At 31.5% G+C, this 27,417-nt stretch overlaps 1 protein-coding gene across 1 annotated transcript; it reads right to left on the bottom strand.

Annotated features, from left to right (window-relative positions):
- Positions 1-15,441: 15,441 nt before the first annotated feature.
- LOC134716170 (U4/U6.U5 small nuclear ribonucleoprotein 27 kDa protein-like) lies at positions 15,442-25,603 on the bottom strand. Its single transcript, XM_063578971.1, has 7 exons — positions 25,483-25,603; positions 22,941-22,985; positions 21,326-21,413; positions 20,623-20,750; positions 19,188-19,267; positions 17,910-17,971; positions 15,442-16,824 (listed from the first exon to the last, which is right to left on the bottom strand). Exons 1-7 carry the CDS (start codon positions 25,514-25,516, stop codon positions 16,770-16,772), a joined length of 492 nt encoding a protein of 163 aa, XP_063435041.1. The 5' UTR covers positions 25,517-25,603; the 3' UTR covers positions 15,442-16,769.
- Positions 25,604-27,417: the final 1,814 nt, after the last annotated feature.

Genomic DNA, 27,417 nt, shown 5'->3' with positions numbered 1-27,417 from the left:
CCGCACAAGGCTATACAGACAGAGGGCACGCTTCATTGCTATGGCGTAATTAAAGGCCAGGTGGGATGGTAAAGCTAAATGACTACCATTAATTGATATTTGACTAACATGGTATTTTAAACTTATTTTGGGCTGATCAAATAATTGAAAATTAGATGTATTGACGTTTAATTCCCCGCCCCTGTTTGCACAACAGGATTAATATTGGTAAATAACATATAATTTTGATATCATTAGCAGTGCAGTCGTAAAATGAACGGTAATGATTTGAATAATGAGATATTAATTACAAAACTTTTAACACAAAATATATATTTAAAGAGGTTTATGAGAGCTCGTATGACACAAAAATATGTCTGGGTAATTCTGAGAAAAGTGATCAAAGATAAAGGCAGAATAGTCACGTCACTAATACACTAAGAAGTGAACATTGTTAAAAAAAACATTCCTCAGTTCAGGAGAAGTCCGAGTCTGATGTCAGAAGATGTAACCAAAGAAAATAAACAAAATGACAATAATACATAAATAACAACAGACTACAAGCAGTTAACTGACATGCCAGCTCCAGACTTCAATTAAACTGACTGAAAGATTATGATTTCATCATATGAACATCAGGCACAATCCTTCCTGTTAGGGGTTTAGTATTATACCATCATAACATATATGAGAAGAACATAACCCGTGTCATGCCAACAACTGTTTTTAAAATAAATGTGTTTAGTTCCGATGCAAAGACCTTATCAGTGACTCAATATTAACGCCAAAATATGCAATCTTTAATGACTTGACAACAGTATCGTAATTATATCCCTTCTTAATAAGTCTATTCAAAGGTTTTGTTAGTTTCTGAGGAGAATACTGACACCTTTGTGCTTTATAAAGAATTTTCCATAAAAAATTGGATGTGAAATACCTGAACGTATAAGAATTCTGCATGTTGAGCTATATTTACGAATGATGTCCTTATACCGATGATAAAATTTATTAAATGTTTTGACTAGTTTGTGATATCGAAAACCCTGGTGTAATAATTGCAGTGCAAGTGCATGGTTGAAACTCTTCAGTAATAATTCGATTTTTCTTATAAATTTAATTGGGTAGGCATATATGTTTTCCCACAACACGTTCTTGTGATATCCGTCCGCATGCCTAACACAATGTTTTTGTTCGAGTGCATGGATATTAATGACTGCTTACTTATATATATATATATATATATAATATATATATCATGGTAATTGTGCAACGATATGATGAGTTTTAAAAGAAATATGTGATTATGGTGGTCAAAAAAAGATACCTAGGTGCAATAAAAAATAGGAAAGAAATATATTGTTGCCTTATACCTTCGATTAATATTTCGACAGGAGGACTTCAACTTATTTATGGTCATCCTGAATACAAGATTTGTCTTTTAAAGCTTGATATGTCTGGATTTAGCTCGTTTTTACTGTCGTACTGTGACCTATGGTTTCTTATTTCTTTGTCTTGGTATATTAAATTATAAAAAAACCTTTATATCGTTGTTTTAGCATTGTAAACGAGGTATTGAAGATTGTCATTGTCTATCTCATTCATCATCAACGATGCAGACGACGATAATATTCATTAACGGTGAATTTACATGTTTAGATTGTATAATGTTTTACAGACATGTTGTAAATTGTTACATTCATATCTTAAAAAGACATTACGGCTTAATCAATCTCATTTGGCTCTTATAACAATTAGAAATATTGCATGGAATTCATGTCGTAGTTAAACCACATTGTTATAATCAAAGCCATATATTTGCAAATAACTATTTAATGTGTATACTTTGTTGATGTTGTTTTTTATTTCTTCATGACTTATTTTACAAAATGCCACCCTCTTCGTAAAACTACCGCCCTTTTTTTTTAACATCGATGCAAAGATCTCCTGTATATTTGAGAAATATTAAACTAAGCTTTGAATATTCAAGGGCCAGTAGCAGTTCTTAGACTTGATGTCGTAACATAGACAATTTAAAAGGAAAATAAGGAACATGTTTACGCTCGGCACCACTTTCCCTCATTCTAACTGGTAAGAGCATTCACATCTTATTAAACAGCGGATATTTAACGCATATACCAGTTCCATATGTTGATGTTTTGTGAATCTTATAACTTCAATAACATTTATATAATACCAGGAATAAATCAGTTAGATATACGGATTCTTTACTACAGAACATATGACGATATTTATCTAAACGCACTCAAGAATATCTGTATCGTTTTAAAAGACCCAATTATTTCAAAAGTATCATTTATCAACACCTTAAGAAGCACAACCATCCTTTTAGCGTTTACTTTTCTACATTGGCTAGAGATATGGGGGTAGGGTTGAGATCTCACAAACATGTTTAACCCCGCCGCATTTTTGCGCCTGTCCCAAGTCAGGAGCCTCTGGCCTTTGTTAGTCTTGTATTATTTTAATTTTAGTTTCTTGTGTACAATTTGGAAATTAGTATGGCGTTCATTACCACTGAACAAGTATATATTTGTTTAGGGGCCAGCTGAAGGACGCCTCCGGGTGTGGGAATTTCTCGCTACATTGAATACCTGTTGGTGACCTTCTGCTGGGTTTTTTTTTCTACAGTCGGGTTGTTGTCTCTTTGACACATTCCCCATTTCCATTCTCAATTTTATGTTAGTTAAATTAATAAACCGAATGTAGTATTTCAAGGCGTGCGGCCCTGCTTGATGGTTTCTGTTTAAACTAAAAAATGATAATTATAAAACCATATGACAGACAAAAAGAAAACGTTCCTTTTTGTATTATATGTTTCCTTTTATGATTTGCAGATGAGTGTCTTCGTTGATAATCCTTATTTTTATTACAGTACTCATATCTCGGTTATCCCCATTGACTTCAAATGAAGTACATGGCATGCACTAAAAGTATATTTCATATGTTCTCCATGGACACAGAGTAATAAAAAAGTGCTATATATTTTGTGGGTATCATCTTTCGGAAAAGTTATATATACGTACTTCTTTAGGTTTTTTGTTTTATTTTTGCCACTTGAGAGTTAAATGATCTTTTTTCAAAAAAATTATCAACTGTGTTTGGATTCGATTGATATGTTTATACCCGTTACAGATGTCAAATCACCGAATCCGACTTATAAGCTTATTTTCACATCCCACGAACAACACTGCTAGTGCCACTTCTTCTATCACGTAATGTTGTTGTTTCATAAAACTTTACTTACCACAGTTAAGTTCGGAAATTATTGTAATGATTTTTAACATGATTATTTCTATTGAACATTTCGAAATTATGGTCTCTTTATAGTTTTTGTTTTTCGTTCAAACATTCAAACTCTAAATAACAACGCCGTAAAAGGCTTCTTAATTTTGAAAATTTAGTATTGACATGAAGTATGGTATCCCTTATATCATTATTTTAAACCAGTTTACTTTATAAAAATCGGGTTGAAATCATACATGTGAATAAAGTAAAATTTAGCTTGGACATATTTGATTCCAATTCCAATGTTTATTAATATCTGAATTCATTTGGCATATTTTGTTTGTCTTCAAATCTTCAAGCCAAGTTGGAAGATATGAAAAATAAAACGGCTTGGTTCTTTGCTTGTTCTTTTCCTGGTTAACCGCCACTGTTGATAATTTCGTTTACTATCATCCTATTGTTTACGCAATGTTCAATAACATATAACCAGAAATAAAGAATAGTCAAATCAAACCCGGTTAAATGGTTCCGACATGACATGTGTTCCGTCAAGTTTCATTGTTTATTATCTGCTTAAAAACGAGACGATGAGAATATGTCTTGACAATTTTATAGTGATCGTTCTAAAACCTGTCACCCGGATTCAATTACTACGTTGTATAACATAATAAAAAGAAGTTACTTAAATTGGTAAGGGTTGACCTCAGGCCTTTTTAATTTCTCCAAAAGGAAGAGGACCGTAACTGTATTTGACAAATGAGAAATAGAGACGTAAAATGCTTTTAGAGCTGTACTAATTAGGCCTATTTCAGCTTAGTTGTTAAGCAGTTAAATGGAAGAAGGTGGTAATTTCACAAGTTCCTCTGTCTCAGAGGTTCACACCTCATTCGATTTTCAGATTCTATAAAATTGGAAGTGACGTATTGCTTCTTGATGGGTTAGTTGAGACGTAATGATTTTTATGTTGTAGATAACGGTGAGAAAAGAAGAAATAGTGGAAATAAATGGCGCACTTTGCAAATAGTTATAATTGACATGCAGATAAATAAAAAGTTACATTGCAGTGTATATGATAATCATTAATCAAGTGAAACAGAATATAAATAAAAACATAGAAAATGCCATACATGTTACTTTAAAGTTGTCAAAATCAAATAAAACAAACACTGTAATGCTACACAGTAACTTAAAGTATATCAATCAGTACAGGTCAAATTTGTTTGATTTCCGGTAGATGCATAAATGGCAAGAGTACGCAGATATCTCTTTCCACTATTTTCTATGTAAAAAATGCCTGTACCTGTTTAAGAGGCCAAGTACGAAGTTGAAGAGCATTGAGGACCAAAAATGCTTAAAAGTTTTGCCAAATACAGGAAAATACAATAAGGTAATCTATTGATGAGGTAGAAAAGCCTTATTATTTCAAAAATTGAAAGTTTTGTTAACAGTTAATTTATAACTATAAACATATCAATCATGAAAAAACTAGAGATGACCAATTCAACAGATACAGATCAGTATGTATCATATCTTGACTTACATCTAAAAGTTGACAATGAGGGTCGGCTAAAAACAAAACTTTACAACAAACGAGATGTTTCAGCTTCCCAATTGTGAATTTTTCTGTTCTATGTAGCAACAGTCACGCCAGTATACGAAATAGTATATATCGCCCAATTGATACGATATTACGCGGCTTTTATTTTCGATCATAAATTCCTTGATAGAGGGTTGATATTCACAAGGAAGTATTAAACCATGAGTTCCAAGTGGTGGAGTTAAAATCATCCTTTCGTAAATTTTAAGGATCACGAGTTTGTTGACCGTTACGGAATATCCGTTTCACAGATGTTTTCGTAACTATTCCTAATCCCGTTCCCTTTTCACGAATACGATATACCGAATTAGACTATTTACCGGTTACGTGATATCATGAACAACACGACGGGTGACAAATGTTGAGCTGGTTTGCACGTGGTGTGCATGTGTTCGTGTTGATAAGTCTTCGGTTTTCTATGTTGTGTCTTGTGTACAATATTTTATCTGTGTGTCTTTTTCTTTTGTAGCCAGTTCTCAGTTTGTTTTAAATCAAAATTTGTTTGGATCTATTTGTTGGAATGACCCTCTGGTATCTTTCGCCCCTCCTTTAGTAAATTGTATCAAATAGTGCAAAAGGTGTTTTATACATGGATATTTACTATGTACACTTTACCAAAAATATCTTGCCGATTTAACAAACCTACTGAAGAACTGTGGAACGGCGATTTCTCGCACAATCAGTCAAAAAAAAACTATATACAACTGACTATACAAAAGTGTGAGATTAGGTAAGCTTCCCAATTTTAATTTTACCTTGGGTTCGGAATTTTTGTTAACAATTTTGTTCAAAATGCATTTGTTAAAACATTGATATTGAATTTGAAAGTACAAAAATACTTTTCTAATGGTCGGTGTTATAAACAGTGTTTTAAACAATGTATGTTTGGTGCACCAAATGAATATACAGTACAAATAAAGAGTGACTGAAAATAACACTTTCTAAATCTCCCGCTTCTGAAGCGTTTTTACTGCCTTTACAGCAAGGTTCAAACATAATCATTTGAATGCCAGGGATTAATAATGATTGTATAAACGTAAGAAGCTGTTATTGGCCTATAATAAAGACTAGTTCATGTAATGTCAATTCTGCCAAGGAGATTTGGATCCTAAGTTTAGAAAATGTCAGAAATTGCCATTAAGGTATATTCAAAAAGTGAAATCACAAAAACTCCGAGCTCAAACACATTACCCGAATGGATACCAACTGTCATTTTCCTGACTTTTAACAGGTATTTTCTTTTCAAAAGCGATGCACCTATCGAATCACGACTACTGAGCTGATGATACCATCGGTGATCACGAGCAGTAAAATCGAGCTAGTTCTAGTGAAAAATAAGAACCCTTTACAAATTTCATTCGTCCCAAGAATTTTTTTATTTACATTCTGTAGGATATATCAAATCATTTCATGAGAATGCAGGAATCTGTACTTTACAACATTTGAAATACAATGGACCCAACACGCAGTAGACGAAACATTGCTAAAGATGAACAAACATTCAAACTTAATTGTGTTATTTCAACATAAACAACAAAAATGGAGTAATTGCAAGGTGTTTTTCGTCTATAGTATTCATAGTCAAAATATCAAATAAGGGGTATATGCTATAGGTGAATTGGAAGCATGTCAGGTTATATGTTTCAGTTATTGTTATCTTCAGAAAATCACTGATGTGGACATAAGACTAGAATGCTAATAAATCAGTTGTGACATGAGATCACAATATGCCATCGATAATGGTACAAATCTTCTTAAATGAAAATTTTCTTTTCAAAAGAAAATAGCTTATTAACTCGAACTAATGCCCTTTGAAAAACTAAATCATATATATTTTAGTTCATCTATCCCCTTCAAAAAATATAATCACACAAATTAGAGTTTAGCTGTCTCCTTGGAAACAATGAATTAAATAACAAAACTCGAGTTCATCTGTGCGATTGAAAACACCAGAACATAAACCTGGAGCGCATTTGCCCCTTTGAAAAAGCAAATAATACATATTTGTACACTGGAATTCATCTCTACTCTTTAAAAAAATAAATCATAGAAATTTGAGTTTTTCTTACTAAGTTCGAAAAAAATAAATCAAGTAAACTCTAGTTTATTCGCCCCCTTTTGAAGAGTAAATTATTTGAACACTAGTGAATTCCCCTCCCCTCCGAAAAAATAGATTAGTATAACCGAGAGTCCATAAGACCAGCTTAAATATTAAATCATATAAACACGCGTTCATCGGTCTTCATTGAAAAAATTAGATCAATTAAACTCGAGTTCATTTGTCCCAATTCGAGTTCATTTGTCCCAATTCGAAAGTCAAGCCATATAAACTCGAGTTCATCTGTCCCCAAAGTAATTATATAATCTGATAAACTAAAGTTTATTTATCCCGTTTGAAAAATCAAATCATATAAACCCGAGTCCATATATTCCCATCGGGAAAATCAAAAGGTTAGCAACTCGTGTTCACATTATCGAAATAGCACGAGAATGAATTGTGGTTCATTTCGCGAATAGAGAATAAATCTTTGAAAAATAAAGATTATCTTTGGATGAATTAAATAAACTCATCATAAATACCAGGACTAAATTTTGTATATACGCCAGACGCGCGTTTCGTCTGCAACAGACTCATCAGTGACGCTCGAATCCAAAAAGTTAGAAAGGCCAAATAAAGTACGAAGTTGAAAAGTATTGAGGGCCAAAATTCCTAAAAGTTTTGCCAAATACAGCTAAGGTAATATATGCCTGAGGTAGAAAAGCCTTAGTATTTCAAAAATTCTAAATTTTGTAAAGAGTTAATTTATAAATATAACCATTTCAATGATAATTCATGTCAGCACGAACACGAACAGTGCTGACTACTGGGCTGGTGATACACTCGGGGAAATAAATCTCCACCAGCAGTAGCATCGACCCAATGGTTGTCCATCTAATTTACTAACAGCATTTACCACCAGTAATCGGTTACCACAAATAATCAAACAATTTTGAAAATTATTTCATATATACAAATTATTGGTTTGTAATCATTGTTGATTTTTGGGAAAGATTTTTAGAAGAGGAAAACTATTGTATTTTTTTAGTATACTGTGGTTCAGAAAGCTTTCAAACTATAATACAATTTATATATACATTAATATGTCTTTTAAAGACTTATCTATAACGAATATCAATTTAGCAAGAAAGGTCTATGCATATTTCGTGTATGGTTATTGACACTGATTTAACTGTAAAAGTCTCAAAATGTTATTTGCAAATGATATTTTTTTCGCTTGTTTTCAAACTATCGTGTTAGAAAGTTCTGTAGTTGGTGGTATTAATGTGTACGCGTGAATTCATGTGTCGTTGAATATTTTTCTATGCTTGAAGTCTTGAATTAGTTATTCTATAATTGAAACGTTCGGGGTAAATGATATTCCAGCATGCGTGGAAACTGTTTTTCGAGCATTCACTATAAATGTTATTCAAACGTTCGTGACAAATGATATTCCAGCATTCGGGATAAATGTTATTCCAACGTTTCTGATAATTGATATTTAAGTGTCTGTTATAAATTGTATCCCAGTGTTCGTTAAAAATGTTTTATGTTGCACTGTTGTTTTAGTTTTTTTGTTGCATTTCAGTGTTTCTGTTGTTTCGTTGTTTTCCTCTTATAATTGATGTGTTTATCTCAGTTTTGGCTTTTAATCCGGATTTGATTTCTCTCAATCGGTTTATGACTTTCGAGCAGCGGTATACTACTGTTGTCTTTATCTATTCAAGGAATACCAGTATTGTGCAGCAAAATAAGTTTTTGTGATAATTTCATTTGTGTTATATTTTTTATTCTCGTAGGATTTTGTCTGATGCTTGGTCCGTTTCTGTGTGTGTTACATTTCAGTGTTGTGTTGTTGTTCTCTTCTTATATTTAATGTGTTTCCCTCGGTTTTAGTTTGTTACCCCGATTTTGATTTTTGTCCATGGATATATGAGTTTTGAACAGCGGTATACTACTGTTGCCTTTATTTATTCATCAAGATCAGAAATAGATTTATTTACAGAAACGAAAAACACACGATAAAAAGTGGAGTTACTTTTTCTAGCAACATCTTCATATTCAAGACATCTCATTTTTCAATTGCATTTCGAAATTTATCCCTTATGTGTAAATATTCCAATTATGGTTCGAACTGAAATGAAATATATTTTATTATATTAGAATTTGTACTTAACATGTTTTCCACGCATTAACAACATTTTACTATATAATACATCAATTTACTAATTGGATTTCTCAAGAAAATAATTTTATTATAATTGACGGACCATTAATCAAGCCTTCTACTGTTAAATCCATAAATATTTAAATATCATGTCTTTCTAATTTACTTTAATGGCAATGTTAGTCACAGAAAAGGAGAAATCGTATCTGACGAAGCATTTTTATTGTCATGATTTTTATAACATTTTAACACACTTTATAATTTATAGTCGCCATGACTGACTGCTGTTGCTATCCATATAATGTTAATAGATTATGGTATTAAAGATTAAAAATGTTTAATCACAAGCAGGTATCAATATTTTTATGATATCTTTTCAATTGATGTATATATAATATTTTATGAGCATTTTATATTACTTTCTATATCAACACGAGACGTACGTGGCAGCCAATAAAGTTTGACCTGTGAGTATGGCAAAGATCGATTGATGATTAGGATCATAATATAAAAATACTTTGTTTTGGCAGGCATACTGGTGTCATACGATTGGCTAGTTTAGTGAGATACAGAAACAATCACATGTGATTGCATGCGTCAGTCCATTTATAGTTTAGACAATGTACAGAAAATGCCTAAATACACACTTAAGGTTTTTGAATGGATATACAATCATTTATGTATATAATGTCTTTTTGAAAAAAACTATAATTCGTATTATATCGATTGTAATGATCTGACGTTTACAACAGAAAACCCTTGCCATTTTTGTCACAACTTTTTTGATGTTTTGGTCCTCGATGCTGTTCGACTTTGTACTTGTTTCGGCTTTCAAACTTTTGTATCTGGGCGTCACTAGTGGGTCTTGTGTGAACAAAATGCACTTCTGGCGTATTAAAATTTTGAACTTGTTGCCTTTTGTTGGCTGTTGTTCGTGTGATTCTTTGTCAATTGTGTTCTCCAATTTATTCATACTGTAGTCCTGTGGTGTTGTGTTGTCATTTTGATGTTATATTTCACATGGCCATAAAAGTGCGAGGTTTGGCTTGCCACAAAACCAGGTTCAACCCACCATTTTTTCCTTTAAACATGTCCTGTACCAAGTCAGGAATATGGCCATTGTTATATTATAGTTCGTTTATGTGTGTGTTACATTTTAACGTTGCGTCGTTTGTTTTCTCTTATTTTTGAGTGTTAATTCACATTGCAATAAGAAGTGTCACGGTACTTGTCTATCCCAAATTCATGTATTTGGTTTTGATGTTATATTTGTTATTCTCGTGGGATTTTGTCTGATGCTCGGTCCGTTTCTGTGTGTGTTACATTTTAGTGTTATGTCGTTGTTCTCCTCTTATATTTAATCCCTCGGTTTTAGTTTGTTACCCCGATTTTGTTTTTTGTCCATGGAATTATGAGTTTTGAACAGCGGTATACTACTGTTGCCTTTGTTTACAATAACATACATATAAAAGTTGCTTCATCACATATGCCCATATTTAAATAATTCCATGTATATCAACAAGGCTAAAAACAACACAGAGATCCGAATGATCATACAAACTAACATAAAGAATTACACAAGAGATGTAGAGGCATGCAATGTCAAAGTAACATTAGCAACAATAACATAAGAAAACAATAATAAATTTAAATGCATGGATCTTGATATTGATGCTTACTTTAAAATCATTTCACGGTTAACCCCTTCGACATGCTTAAGGGTCACATGCTTTATTTATTACGTCATGCAGGTGATCCTTCTTCGGTGAAACATGCATGTAACCTTCGATCAATATTGATATATGACCACTCCTGAATATGTTTAACCTCTTCTGTTCATGGCTCGATGATTCTAAGTGTTCGTCGTGTTTACTGCTCCTTCGTTGTTGTCATCATTTATTTAGGAACTGCTGTAATGTTTCATAAACTTCTCTTTCGCATGAATAACATCTGCGAATCAAGTACAATTATTTTTTCTGAGTATTTGTGTTGTATTTGCACACTCATTGATGCTTTCATACAGCATCGAACCAACATATAACATGCTCGTTCAAGCAATGAGTATTTTTATTTTCTCTTGTCTACGCTGGACCAATTTTTCAATTTCCAATATAAATATACTACGTCTTTGACCGTGCTATTGGTAATACTTTATTGCTAATTTGACACAGATAAGGGCTTAATTAAGTTCTGGAGACCAAGATTTATTGGAAAACAAATGAATAGAAGAGACTTTCACTATAGTATAGTTTGAACCCGCCATTTAATAGATCGCCATGTCAAAATGACTATGATTTATATCCGGAAAATTGTCAGAAAATATTGTTGGTTTTACATTGTCCATTGAAGTGTTATTCTCTAATAATGGACCTAACTAGCTAATAATTGATCAAATCAGTATAAAAGTTATTATTTATTGTTCGGCTTTCGAACTAATAAGATCAGGTTAACGTATCTGATTTTTTATCAGTCGATAAAACCATTGGTAATTCCTGCTCAAGACCACTAGGATGTTTCTGCAACCGAAACAAATATATGCCGTAAATATTTAATAATTTTCATTTACTATAAATAATTACAATTTATCAAAACAAACTATAGCATTTTATTGACAATATGTCATCCAAGAACCAGGTGAATAGACAACGTTTCAAAACATATAACAAGAAATGAGCCGTCAAATTGATAACAAACAGTGTTTGTTGAATTTCGGAGTTTATACTTTTTTCAACTAAAAAGAACAGCTATAACGAGTGAAGTTGGTGCATTCTAATGTATGACGTTTAAAGGTTTAAAATCTATTTGGAACATTCCTCTTGAAACGTATAATAAGGCAACAGTAGAATAGAGCTGTTCAACGGTATTAAATCGATTAAGCTAAAACAAATCCGGTTCAAAAACAACATCGAAGCTACGAACCACATCAACTATAAGAGGGAAACAACGGATCACCAGAAACACTGAACTGCCATATTTCTGACTTGGTACAGGACATTTTAAAAAAACTGGTGGGTTCAACCTGACATGGCTAGCCAAACCTTTCTTATATCGCAGGCGAACGAAAAAGTGAAAAAAGTGTTTCTTGTCAATCAATCAAACTTTTGAACTATCAAAGCGAAAATTGTTGATATCAAAAACTTGATCCCAGTTTGTCACCAGTATTAACATTTCAATATTCTAAAAAGAATTGGATATACAGTTCCTATATTATTGTACGAAAACGACACAAAGATTTATTTTCCCATTTATGAAGGACTTTAACTCTTAAACATCATAAGTTAAAATCGACAATATCGAAATCTACCTCCATTTTGATTTCAGAAATAACATTACTATTATTTACATTTCAAACCCATTGGTGGAACGTTTTTTTCAAATCTAATTCATATGTCTCAACAATTAAACGGCATAATAAGTTCTTGAATGGAAACTGTTCGCATACTGTCGCCCACCATATCCTTCATCATTTCAATAACCAGTTTTTTTTCTTTTTTCGAAAACCCGGTATAAAAATCAAACAAATAAAATGAGACATGAGTTATTCATCATTGCAGTTAAAATTCAATGATATATGTTTAACAACAACAAAAAAGACTTTACAATATGTAAATAGTTATCAAAAGTACCAGGATTATAATTTTATACGCCAGACGCGCGTTTCGTCTACATAAGACTCATCAGTGACGCTCAGATCAAAATAGTTAAAAAGCCAAACAAATACAAAGTTGAAGAGCATTGAGGACCCAAAATTCCAAAAAGTTGTGCCAAATACGGCTAAGGTAATCTACTCCTGGGGTAAGAAAATCCTTAGTTTTTCGAAAAAAAAAGTTTTGTAAACAGAAAATTTATAAAAATGACCATATAATTGATATTCATGTCAACACCGAAGTGCTGACTACTGGGCTGGTGATACCCTCGGGGACGAAACGTCCACCAGCAGTGGCATCGACCCAGTGGTGTAAATAGCTATCAAAAGTACCAAGCTGTAAACATCAAAATCACAAAAATAAACTTAGAGGGAAATCAATTCGAAAAGTCCATAATCACATGACAAAATCAAATATAAAATCGCACCAAAAACGAATGGACAAGAACTTGGTACAGGCATTTTTATATTAAATTTTAATGATCACTTTTTTTAAGGATGTGAGAAATAATTTAAATATATGTTGTTATTAATGTTACAATATTGTTATTAATATATCATTCATTTTTATTCCTCATCAGTAGCTTTTTAGACAAATCAGTATGTTGCTATGTACATGTTATCAACAACTTGAGAACAGTCTGAACATAGACTTAATAGATTTTAATTAACTGCAAGAGAATTGTATGAACAATGCTGAATTCACTGCAGTCTGAAAATGAGTCTTTTAAGAGTTATAAAAAAACCTGTTTCAGTTCAAAATATGTTCAAGATGCAAAATTAAGACAATTGATGACAGAAGATTGTGAATCGTAAACTAAGCTATGCAGCATAAACAACAATTTGTGGTTTTGACAATCAATCTAGAAGTTCTAAATTTACTGTGAGCAAGTCACTTATTATTTCCTTATTTCATTCTTAAATTATAGGCAATCATTGGCAATACAACCAAATGTCCTTATCTTCACGTACTAGTATAACCCCTATATATGAGAGTAAATAATTTAAGGAAAGAACTCCTTATTTTTCAATTATTTAACATGGAATAACTAAACCCTGCCAGTGTTGCTGCACCAAATATACTTTTAACAATTTTACATCTAAGAAAATACCTGTACCAAGTCACGAATATGACCTTTGTTATCCATTCATTTGATGTGTTTCAGCTTTTGATTTTGTCATATGATTACAGACTTTTTTGTTTTGAATTTTCCTCGGAACTTGGTTATTTTGTTATTTTACTTTTTAATGCTCTTCAGAAATACTTGGTGTTAAAATATTTGAAAATATTTTTAAAACATAATACAAACCTTGCAGAGCTGATCAACCAAAAGGACTTATAACAGTGAACTCATATCAGAACAATATCTGTGTGTGCATCGCAGTACTTAAGTACTTGTTACTGGGTTGATAATACAATCAAGAACTAACAGCACACCAGCAAAGGTATCAACCCAATGGTGTTTATAATATAATTTTTACCAATTATACTGTGCCTTTCTACAGATAATGTATCTGCAGTGATGCCCAAGGCCAAAATATTCAAAAATACAAACTTATTAGATCATCTGAAGTAAGGATATATTTGTTTAAATCAAAATGTGCTTGTCCCATGTCAGGAGAAAGTAGTTTACTGGTTGTCCTTGTACTGTAATAACAAAAGATTTTTATGTTTTCCAGTTTGAATTATATTACATTTTTCTTGTCAGGGCTTTTATTAGTCTACTGTTAACCAACTAATTTTCGTGAGCGATTTATCCATCTATCCAATCGAACTAGAGATAAAGGATACTACAAATACAGTTAAGTCAGCTTCATATCTTGATTTATATCTAGAAATTGACGAGGGTCGGTTGAAACAAAACTTAACGACAAAAGAGATGATTTCAGCTTTCCAATTGTGAACTTTCCATTTCTAAGTATCAACATTCCAGCAGCACCTGCATACGGGGTATATATCTCCCAATTGATACGATATTCCTGTGCTTGCATTTCCTATCATGATTTTCTTGATAGAGGGTTGCTGCTAACAAGGAAGCTATCAAACCAAGAGTTCCAAATGGGGAAGTTGAAATCATCCCTTCGTAAATTTTACGGACGCCATCACGAGTTGGTTGACCGTTATGGAATAACCGTTTCACAAATGATATGTTCCTTACGTCACAACTACAATCCCCTTCCCTTTCATGAATGTGACCTACCGAATTAGACTATTTACCGGATTTATTATCACATAAGCAACATGACGGGTGCCACATGTAGAGCAGGATCTACTTACCCTTCCAGAGCACCTGAGATCACCCCTAGTTTTTGGTGGGGTTCGAGTTGTTTATTCTTTAGTTTTCTATGTTGTGGCATATGTAATATTGTTTGTCTGTTTGTCTTTTTCATTTTTAGCCATGGCGTTGTCAGTTTGTTTTGGATTTATGAGTTTGACTGTCCCTTTGGTATCTTTCGTCCCTCTTTTATTGTCCCGAGAAGGAAAAAAACAAGAATTTGAATAGTCAAGAATATGTAAAATTTGGATCTTTTCTTATTAAACTCGTCGATTAAATTATATAATCGCAAAATTATATCGCTGCAAAGTGGACTAGAAAGAGCTCAATGCAAAATAAAATATCACCAAAAATAAGTTGGTTTACAGTATACAGTAGGTGTTTTTCTCATTGTTAAAGGTTTTACAGTGACCTGGAAATCATACCACATATGGAAAAGTAAGATTATAACAAGTGTTCACAAATACAGGCTGAAGAATAAGAATAGCTAAAACCTTTACAATACTGTATTTATTCTCACAATACAAATACAAGGTCTTATTCATAATATCCATCACACGTTTGTCATTCTTAACTTTGGTGTACCCAGACAATTCCAAAGGCATTCACAACAGGGAAAACTAACATTGGACAATGGTCAAAATCTATATCAAAATAAACATGTGATCTTTGCTGTGAATAAATCTCTATTGTAAGATTTTGAAATTGCAGTTTCCTGAATTAGGGGAAAAATAAACACCCAAGTTATTCCAACTATCATGTTTTGTACATGTTGGTATAAAATTGTTTCTAGACTCTTAAAATTCTTCCAAGAAAATCACAATATGAACAAATTATAACATTCATGGCATCTAACAAAATAAATAAAAAGGCAATTTTGAACTGTGACCATAAAATTTGTTATTACTTTCAGTTATTTCAAATGTTCTAATTTAATTGAACTATCCACATTATAAATGAAATAATGATAACAATGAAAAGATGTATTCAAATTCAGTCTCTGACAACATTCCTATCTCTCACTCATTTTTCATTCATACACAGCCGAGTTTGTGGAGGTTAAAATTGTAATATATATATATATGTTGTATTCAAGTCATAATTTTGTATGGATTTAAATGAGAATTTTTTTTTGAACAAGTAATTATTATTTTGAAACCAAACTTTATATACGTCAAAAATTGATAAAGTCAATCTAGCATTATCCAATATAATTAACTTTGGTGTCAGCTATATATGTATAAGGCTGTAGCATGAAGTCTTGTAAATATTTACTAAGTAAAATAAGATAACCTGGTTGTGTTATCCAATCATGTTAAAAAGGTTCACAAAATTATAACAACTTTTACAAATATTCAATTCAATTATAATGTGTACAAAAAACTACAACTTGTTCATAACATATACACACATAACTTTTAACAAATAAAATTATGATAAAGCCCATTGTATTTCTGCACTTACAATGAAATGTATTTTCTAGTAAAGTATGTACAAACTTTACATTTATATAAAAAAAAAAAAACGGTAACCAAAATTCTTTATGTATATAAACAAACAATTAGTATTCAACACCTTTTTTCAATAAAAAAGATTTAAATAAAATGACTGGCAAATTTTTGTATGATTTTAACAAATTCATTTAAAAATAAATGGGTTCATAATTCCAACTGAACAAAACTGAAATTATTTCCAATATTTAAAAAAGTCTCAATGGTATTACAACAAAAGTGACAATAAAATCTCTCTAATACATGATCTTGGCACCTTTTTTCAGCAAAGAACCAGACTTTGCATTCCTTCTGGTACAATTAAAGGACTCCTCATGCAATAAAATCTAAAGGACGGTTGAATCCCCCTCTTCTGTTCATATACTGTCTGTAATAGAAATAGATAGACATTTCTATAAGACTAATTTAAAAAATATTGAAAATTTTACATTAAATTTCTTTTAAATATCACTGCAACATTCATATCCACCTTATATTTATTGTGACTTGATTCTAAGTGTGGCATACCATTCTGCCTTTGCAGTCAGATAAAATATTTTACTGATGATATATTTCAATGAAATTGATCCATTGGTAGAATAATTTTATGCAACAACTACAAGAATACCATAGCATGTTTGCAATGATAATATGGCTAATGCAAGTTCAAAATGAAAAATTATTAATGTTCTCAAGGCTGTCTATGTGACATTTATTTGGATCAGGTGGAAAATTGATTGATTGATTTTTAGTGTTTTAACAATTTCAGCACTTTTGGCTACATCTCGGCCTTACCTTAATTCTCTCCACCAGAAGTCGCATTAAGGCCTAAGGCTACATCTTGGCGCCCAGGTTTTATTGGTGGGGATAAAAGGAGTGCCAAGAGCTGTCAGAGATGTTCATCAGAATAAACTAGCAATCCTAACCAAATAGGGTTATAGTTGAAAGTACTAACTATGTGCCAGCTCAGTGTTGACCGTCTAGCCAGTTTTGATACAGTAGATATGTAGAACTATGTAGGCCATAAGGCTACATGTCAAATTTAACGAAGTCTGCTTATTATAAAGTCTGAGCAAGATTCATATTATTACTATGCTTACTCAAAAGACTTTTACCTTTTAGTATACGACATAAGTAAGGATGTTTAGGATCTTAACTACCCATGAGTCTTAAAAAGTCAACTTTCAAAGTAACAATTAGCCAGACATTTTTGAGAACTTTGTGATAGATTTCATACATTCAAGCATAGCAACAGGTTAGACATCTCATTGTGGTAACTGGTAAATATAAAGCAGTTTTATTAGAATATTCTCAACAGTCATGTGGGTCTGGATTGGGATTATCCATTACTTTATTCTTTAATTTTATTTAAATTTTCACTATTCTTTATTTATTTCTACCAATCACTCTATACTAGTTATATTTCAAAACCTTATTATAAATATAACAATGATTAACATTGAGATAGCATACCTATATCGTCTTTTCTTTGGTAAATAGGCAGCATAAGAATCGTTACCATCAACTTTTTTATTCTGAAAAATAAATATGAATAAAAAGAGAAGTTTAAAAAATATTTAATACACACTTTAGACATGACCAATACAGATGTATAGCCAAATAGCAAAAACATTCCTTGTATTCACCTATACATCTTCTTATATTCCATATACAACCACTCTACAATAATGCATTTATGCTTATAGAATATATTTTTCATCAATGTCTTGCACTTGTACAAGATTATTAAGTTTCTACAGAAAATACTTTAAAAAAATATTATTCTCAGTTTTTGCCAAGATAGAAGACAACAGAAATATTTGATGTCCTAGTTTGTATATTTTTCCTGTCAAAGAAAATTTACCAAAAGTTACCATCTTCTGGCAAGGGGTCAGTATTTTCTTAAAATGTTTTACTGCAATAACCACAAATGGTAATGTTGAAAGAGAAATGTTATAACAAAGCACTCTAGTCCATACATCACTTTTTCTGAGATGAGGATAATTTGTATTTGGTTTGACATATGTGTCTTTCATTTGTAGAAATGGTCATCATTTTAGACAGATATAAATTATTGATGCTCTTTCTTATTTTTCTATTTGATGTCCTTCATTTCATGAACTGTCTTGTTTACATTTTATGTAAGTATGTAGAGTTGTAGACCTAATATTTTTTATGTTTTGTTATTTTGTATTATAATTTTTGTATTGTTTAGTACATGGTGTCAGATAATAGCATGAATTTCATAAATTCAATACAAAACATGTCGACTCAACCTCATAAAGTCAAACATTTGGCAGCCAGGATTTATAATACCAAAACACAGGAAGATCTATGTAACCAAAAGGCTGAGTTCACTTGAAACTCTTCAATTGATTTCAGAGTTAATAGATTATCACGTGAACGCATTAGAGTTGATATATTCGGAACAACTCTAAGCAACTCTAGGGTAAGGCTCTGACCAAGCAGAAAAATAAAATATTCTCATTGGTTTGAAGTCATTCAAGAGTTTCTCGAGTTTAACCCTGACTCGGTGAGGGTTGGAACCAGGGTAAAAGGGGTTTACTCCAGTGGTTCAAGTAAAATCGTTTTGTTGAAACCCGAGTAAGCAAAGTTCAATCGAGAGTTTCAAGTAAACTCAGCCAAAAGGACTTAAAAATATGAGGCATATAATAATGGCAACTTATTTTAACGATATTGATGCACTAATTTATAAAATGCAATAAAATCATATAAGTTTATGTAGTGTACCTTAGTTGTATTAAATGATGCGAATCCCATTAACTTGGCCATCTGTACCTCTTCTTCAGACATTCCTTCTAATTCCTGTTCTGTAACCATATAAATATATGATATGTTTTGTCATCATGATTATAGAGGCAGATTTCATGACTTTAACTCTTTCCGTAGAAAGTGGGTGCAGAAATACAATACAATGGATGCTTATAGATACTGTAAATTCAGAAATTATTGCGTGCATTTATTATTGCGATTTGGTCATTTTAGACTAAAAGTTAATTTTATTTTTGTTCATTGAGAAAAATCATGTTAATTTCAAAATGAGTTTAAATTATTAGGATTATAACCCTGTTGCATTTTTCCCAATTATAAAAACATTGCAATAATTTCCCAATTAACAGTATGGTAGATCTATGGTAGCCTTTATTAATCTTATTCACATTTCTTCTAGACTTAAGGCAATTTAGAGACATATAGTTACAGCTGAAGGCCTTGCCTGAACCTCAATATTTAGGAGACAATGTTTTTATTGTGTTGTATGATTCTGGTCTCATTGATTTACTGTGGATTCATTAATACTCATGGATTTGGTGGGAACAGGGAAACAAACAATTTAAATGTTCAACAAAATGTAAACTTTCAAAAGGAATGCATGTGAACTTTGTCAAAACCACAAATTTAAATATCCACAAATATGCAAGTTTTCCTCTATCCAAGAAAAATTGGTACTCACGAAAATAAATGAATACACAGTATACCATAGTAAAACATCTTCACTTATTCCTATTAAGCTGGAAAATCTAAATAAACTCTAATTATTTTCATGTTGAACCATAAATAATGATGCAACTTTTTCTGAATGTACAAAGCATTTTTTTTAATATGTGAATATAAGCCTTTAAGAATATTTAATTTCATTTACTATTGTGTCATAAATCTGGCTGATGTTTTTATTTCTTTGAAGCTTTCATGTCATAGTTGACTATACAGTATGTGATTTTGCTCATTGATGAAGTCCATACAGTGATCTATAATTGCTATTGTCCATGCCATTTGGACACTGTTGCATACTGTGGATTCATTTAAAATTCGTTGAATACTCATTTTCATGGATTTCGTGGGAACAGGGGAACCACGAATTTAAATGTTCAACGAATTACTAATTTTCTAAAGGAATGTATGCAGATCTTGTCAAAACCACGAAATTAAATATCCACAAATATTCAAGTTTTACCCAAACCAAGAAAATTGGTACCCACGAAAATAAATGAATCCCCAGTAGTTGTCTAATTGGCAAACACACCATATATCCTTATTTTTTATATAAAGATTTTTACATAACACAAGAAAACGCAAGAAAAAGAAAATTTTGTGGATCTGACAGCATTCTTAATGATGTAACCTAACATGTTCTATAAATATTTATGTACATATAATAAAGTATTACCTGTTATTTTTGGAGCTTGAGGCTGTTTTGGTGGTCTACTACTGCTACTACTGCTTCCATGAGTACTACTAGTAGTAGTAGTACTAGGTGGAGATGGGTCATGTCTCTCTTTTTCTCTTTTGTGAACACTTAAAAATACAAACAATAAAATATTTACAGATATGCATGGTTAGCTCAATTCAATTTCATGTCAAAATATATAATCCAACATTAAAGGGGAAAAAAGATTATTTTCTTGTTTTGTATTTTTTACATTATTGCCTAGAAATAATTTGATTTAATTTTTAGAAAATAGATTAAAAGTAATGCAGAAAAGATATAAAATTGGAGTAATTAAATACTTTTGTTACTTTTACTCATACATTTAAGTCCATGGATAACTCTATCTTTTCCACGGAGTGCCAGATTTACAACATTCTGAGAAATCTCTATGCAACTATTTATTTATGTGTTTTTTTCTCACAAACAAAGTATGCCTAATGACTTAGATGTAGGTACTGATAAACTGTAAATAAGAAAACTATATGTTCAATGTATTATTTATCAAAGTAAACTATATTTTTTATGAACACACAGTGATGTTTTAAAGAGCAACTCTAACCTACAAAGTTGTTCAAAACATAATGCTCTGTTTTATAAATTTTGAATTGATAAAAAAAACATAGAATCTGTTGATACTGTTTGTAGCTAATCTTTTATCAACCTTTTAGGTGATGCAGATCTTGATCTGTGTCTCTCTCGCTCTCTTCTTGGTGAACGTCTTCTTGGAGATCTTGACCTGCTTCTGTGACCTATATTATACAGAAGTATTAACATCATATAGAAGTTTCATACAATTCTATAATTTTAGTTGTATTAGCAACTATAAAATTTATACATGTATGTCATGTATATATATCATTTCCTTATAAATTGTAGTACAATGTATATCATACTGCACACACTCTATGTGACAAAGTTAAAATAACGCACTGAAAAAAACTAAAAGACTTGCTTTATCACATAATTTCATAGCCAACATAAAAAAGTAATTATAAATTATTGCTCCTTTTTTGTAATTTTACAGGGTGAAAACGTATTGAATGTGCACACATTTTTTTGTATAAGGCTCGTCTATGCTTCACTAGAAATGTGTTCACTTGAACACCCCTATAAAATAACAAAAAAGCATCAAATACTTAAATAAAATTGTTTGACATATCTGACTTGCTGGGTTGAAAATAAAGCCAAATGTGCAATTGAGAAACGAACAATGAATAAAACTTAACAACCTACAAAAGAAGATAAGACCTACATGGTGCATATGATAAAATTTACAACAAACCCATAAATCATATCAAATATATTAATAACAGCTTAGTACAAAAATATATCTTATAGAATGGTGTAATTAGTAATTTCTGGGGAGATGCAGGTGTTCCGAAGTAGGCCCACTTAAAGAGATGTGCATCTTAATACTCCATTCAAATTAAATGTATATGTGAATTATAGTCATGGTGATAGGCATATCAAAAGTTAATTGTGGTCTTTTCATTATAAGTATAAACATTTAAATCAATCAGTTTATAATTATGAATTATGGCTATCCTGTGCTTTTCACATCTGCTTTTTAATGAAAGCGAAAGGACAACATTTTTCAATGCATATTTAACAATAAAATTAAAAGGCACCATAAGGTGCAGTTACACTTCCCATGCAATATATTCTATACTTAAATAATTCTTTTTTTAATTTGGAAAGGTGCCATAAAATAATTATAATGTGCCGAAAAATGTTAATCCCTGGAATTATTCAAAGGTGTCATATATAAAATAAAATTGATAATCTGGGAACTGAAGAAGTTTGAAGTTGTTTGATGACATACTAAAAAGAAGATGTGGTATGCTTGCTAATAAGAAACCTCTTCACGAGAGACCAAATGACTTAACATATATAGCTATAGCATATCTGTTTGCACAAAGTACAGAATAATGTATTAAACAGAGGTAGATTTAGGCCAGGCCCCTCCCCCTTTTAAAGGAAAAAATAGGTAGACTAGCTATTTAGGGAATTACTGAAGCATGACTGGCACAAAAAAGTTACAATGTGTACTTTGAGCAATTATTTTCCATATATCTAATAGATAGTGTACTAACTGTAAAAGATATAATTGTTGCTTTAAATACTATTTTTAAACTTTTAACACAACTGAAATAGAAAAGAACAGAACAGAACAGATATGGGGTATCCAATGTGCAATATATGTTGTTTTAAAATTATACATAACTAAATATTAGGTCAGTATTTCCATATAACTTTAATTAACTTAAAATTCTTACGATGTCTTTCTCGGTCTCTGTCTCTAGATCTTGATCTTTTTCTTTCTGAAATTATAATAAATAAAATAAGTAGAGAAAGGGAAATAACTTCAGTATTAAATACAATACTCTCATGACTCTTTAAATTTCATTGGGTGATTTCCCTTGTAACATATGCATTCAATGCATACTGAACTAATTAATGCATTAAAACACATATAATTAAAGCAAATTTCTTTCAGAAAACCTATGTATAGCTTCTTCAATCAAAGACTTTATACAAGAAGCAAATACTATCAGAAATGTACTTAATTTTTTTTTGTTAAAGGATTCATGCTTTAGTATTTATTTGATGTCTCAATGCTTAAGTATTGTAGTTGTATACAATTGTATATAACCTTATGTTAATTCTTATGAAGAATCCCTTATTATATTAAAGTCTAAAATTGAATATGAAAATATTGCAAATATCTTTTTTAATCAGTTCAAGTATCCATATACATGTATACAAAAAGAATGTGGTTAGATGCTTAGGAGAGTCAGACTGATGCAGACAACTATATGTCCGCCAGAGATGTGGAAATAAAAAGCTGTGTAAGATTAGGTTGTGATACATGTACAATCTAGACTAGCAATCTACAAAAGCCCTTGACAGGACAATATGTGTTGCAAAGTTGTAAATAAATCCTTTCAGTGACATGTGACACCATTTACCCAAATCTTTTTGTAAAATAATACAATCAGTCACTTAATTTCGTAAAATATTCCAATCAACACTTTTATTAATTAGTCCATTGTTGTCTACATGTACAACTTTAAAGTGTATTCATATAAAAAAGGAAGATGTGGTATGATTGCCAATGAGACAACTGTCCACAAGAGACCAAAAATGACACATACATTAACAACTATAGGTCACCAGACAGCCTTCGCTAATGAGCAAAGCCCATACCGCATAGTCAGCTATAAAAGGCCCTGATATGAGAATATAAAAAAAATCAAATAAGAATACTAACAGCCTTATTTATATAAAAAAATGAATGAAAAAAAAATATGGTTCAAAATCGTAACAAGTTCAAGGTGAATTCTGAGTATTGTCCTGTCTGATTAAGTAAATCCGAGAAACCCCCCCCCCCCCAAAAAAAGTAACCAGGATGCACATGGATGAGACAAATATTGTTATATTTCTTTCACAAATAATGAATTTTAAGATGCAATAAATGGCAACCACCAGCAGGAACCCTAAGAACTTGTTTTCATATGTTGTTCATGTAAGAATATATATATATATGTTAAAACAAGAATGTGTCCATAGTACTGTAACGGGAGTGGATTTCCACTGGCTTAGTTTTCCTGTTGTCTACCCAAGTTCTGGGATATTGGACAAACTACATAAACCACATAAATATAAACGAGATGATTATTTATAAGACATATATATGGTTGAACATAAGTTTAAATATAAATAAATATACAGTGGTGGCTAGTCTACTTGTATATTTAAAGGTTCCAATTTCGCAAGCCAAAGTGGTGTGGCCTGTGCTTGATTGAAATGTTGTGAATGGACGAAAACTAGAGAAAAACAAGACGGAATCGATTAAATGTGTTCTAGTTGATATTAATTCACTTCTTTAGGTGAGAAACTGTACTTCTTTAGATTTAATTATACTTGTAAATTTGATTGCTATAGTATATATGTATTTTTATTCACATAGAACATTGTAGAATAAATTATTCTCATGTTATAGCTTGAAAGCATTTCTTTATTTATATCCAATATTCCGTGAACCAGGGAAAATCTATTCCAATTACAGTACACAGATGTCCCACTCACACTCTCATTTTGTATGTTCAGTGGACCTTGAAATTGGGGGCCAAAACTCTAATTTGGTATTTAAATGAGGAAGATCATATCATAGGAAACATGAGTACTAAGCAAATGCTAAGTTTCAAGTTGATTGGACTTCAGCTTCATCAAAAACTACCTTGACCATAAACTTAAACCTGAAGGGGAAGTGATGGACAGACCAATAGACGGATGGAGGATTGAAAAGTATTACACTACAGTGACTACACAGACAGAAAAAACATAATGCCCATTAATGGGGCATAAAAAACATCATTGGTCTTCTCTTTCTTCTTCTTCCAGTAAGCGGCCATGGGCAGATAACTGGTTGACTAATCTGCCACAGGTCGGTCAAGGTACGGTCTTCAACACAGAGCCTTTGTTCACACCAAACAGCAAGCTGTATGAATAAATGTCTGAGGATGTGACGAAGATAAAAAATCACAGATTCAAGGTTTCATAAAAGTGGCATGCCCAGATAAATTATCATTTGTGACAGGATTGTTTCCCTTATCAAATGACAAATGCTCAGTTAGTTAGAGCACTACCTCGGCTTCAAGTCACAGAGGAGACGAAGTTATAACGTATTGAAAAGCATGCTCTCCAGTTACATTTTTTTTTGAGTTAGAAATCCTAGAAATAACAGGGTATAAATTTATCGAACTCGACTATCACAGTAGAAATTTTCTCGATGAAAGAAGGCAACGTTAATATTACCTCTTCTTGGCGATCGAGATCGACTTCTTGGCATTCTTTAATTAGTTTTATCTCTGAAAATGTGAAATAAACGAAACCTCTTGTTTATAAACGGATGTGTCGGGTGTACAGGTAATCAAAAACCGATACCCGCAACCCTGAATATTTCCGGATTTAGCGTCTGACTGTAATACATATTTTTTTTAATATGCCTTAATTTACTTGCAATCTAAGAATCTAGGATGAATTGCAATATTTAAACTACAATTTTCTTTGTTGAAATCATTTCTTCATAAAATTTCATATATATTGAAATTTTAGTTTCGGACTCATATTTCTAAAAATTGGTGAATCAATGCATGTTGATTTTTTTCTTTGAAATTTAAAGATCTCAAAGCTTATAAATACCATAGTTCCAAACTTGTTCTATTTGATTTTTATAAACAGTAATATAGTTATCTAAATATTTACTACATTTTAATCTAAATTAAAAAAAAACACACTTTTAAATCTGTAAAACATGCTTTTATACCTCATTTTAAATTTGCTGCTCAATTTTCATTGTATGCTATGTGTGAGATTCAACATTGTATCATAAGTTGTTTACATCTTAGGCTGTTTTAATGTTATTTATATGTTTTATATTTGATCAAACGCTCCCTAGAGCTTGTGTTATGTATTTGACTAATGCCCCCAATCAAAATAAAATGGTGTTATCTTATCTTATATTAGAGGATCCCTTGTCTCACCTACAAACACAGAGAAATAAAAAAATCTTCAATGTTTGTTTGACAAAATCTCTAAAATAGATCTAATTATCATAAGTTCATACAAAAACGGTATGTTATATCAAAAAATGAACAATTTAAATAATTGGAGATTGTGTCTGTGGACCACATATACCCATGCTTGTATATATGCACAAGCCTAGTCAACTTCCACATACAGATGAAAGATGAATTTCATGTAGTTAAAAAACTTTTTTTTAATTAAGAGCATTGTGTGTATAAGTTTAAAAACATTCGGTCAAAGCAAATTAAGTTGGAGAAAGGAAACGAAAAACTCATCATTTTAAATGTTTATAAAAGGACATAGCTCATGAACCATAAAAGTGATGCCACCAAATATCGAACTTGAAATGTGTTATCTGGTAATTAGCATTCATTTTGAGTTTTATAAAATTCTGTTGAGACAAACTAAAATAAGAAAATGGAAATGAAAATTTTAGAAATATTTATGTTTACAACTCATGCATAACTCATGAACAGTAAAAGCAACACCGTCAAATTGGAACTTGATCTATCTGTTGTGGTAATATGTGTTGTGTATATGTTTAAGTGCCTTAGTAGTGGTATAAACACTGATTTAAAGATTGCTTCGAAGCTGGATTCAACTTCAGAGGTTCAAGCCTGAACATTTGGGGCATAAATGGACACAATATTCACGCTTAAAACAGGTATGAATTTGGATTGTTATTTAAAAATATTTGACACATAATAGGTTTCTATTTGCTGACGACATTTGTACACTTTCCCCGTCGCTTTCAAGATGCACAACACCAGACCAAAAGTCTTGAAACCGTAACAAAACAAACAGGCCTATACATCAATGCACAGAAAACTAAATCAATGAGGCTTAATACAAACCAGCAAGATTGTATTAAATTCGACGACTCTACTGTATAAGATGTACAACAATTCACTTACCTTGGAATTATTGTCTGTACATCAGAAGGCACAGACGAAGACATATTGGCAAGAAAAAAGAAAGTACAACATGTATTTTCCATGCTCACACCTGTTTTGAGGAGTAAATGCTTTAAGAGCTAGCACTAGGTTAAGGATATTTGCCATCAATGTTGAATCTCTCTTATACGGATCAGAAACATGAAGAGAAACAGCTGCATCCATCAAATCAATACAATTGTTTGTTAATAAGTCTTCTCTTCTTCTTATG

Source organism: Mytilus trossulus, chromosome 4 (assembly GCF_036588685.1).
Source record: "Mytilus trossulus isolate FHL-02 chromosome 4, PNRI_Mtr1.1.1.hap1, whole genome shotgun sequence".
Lineage (NCBI taxonomy): Eukaryota > Metazoa > Mollusca > Bivalvia > Mytilida > Mytilidae > Mytilus > Mytilus trossulus.
This window is presented reverse-complemented; position numbering and strand designations above follow the sequence as displayed.

Excerpts from the sequence above, each read along its gene's own strand:
- LOC134716170 (XM_063578971.1), bottom strand. The coding sequence starts at position 25,516 with ATGCCAAGAAGTCGATCTCGATCGCCAAGAAGAG. Across the intron at positions 21,414-22,940 it reads CAGAGACCGAGAAAGACATC|GTCACAGAAGCAGGTCAAGA; the intron begins GTAAGAATTTTA and ends TGTATAATATAG. Across the intron at positions 16,825-17,909 it reads CCAAAGAAAAGACGATATAG|ACAGTATATGAACAGAAGAG; the intron begins GTATGCTATCTC and ends TTTCTATTACAG.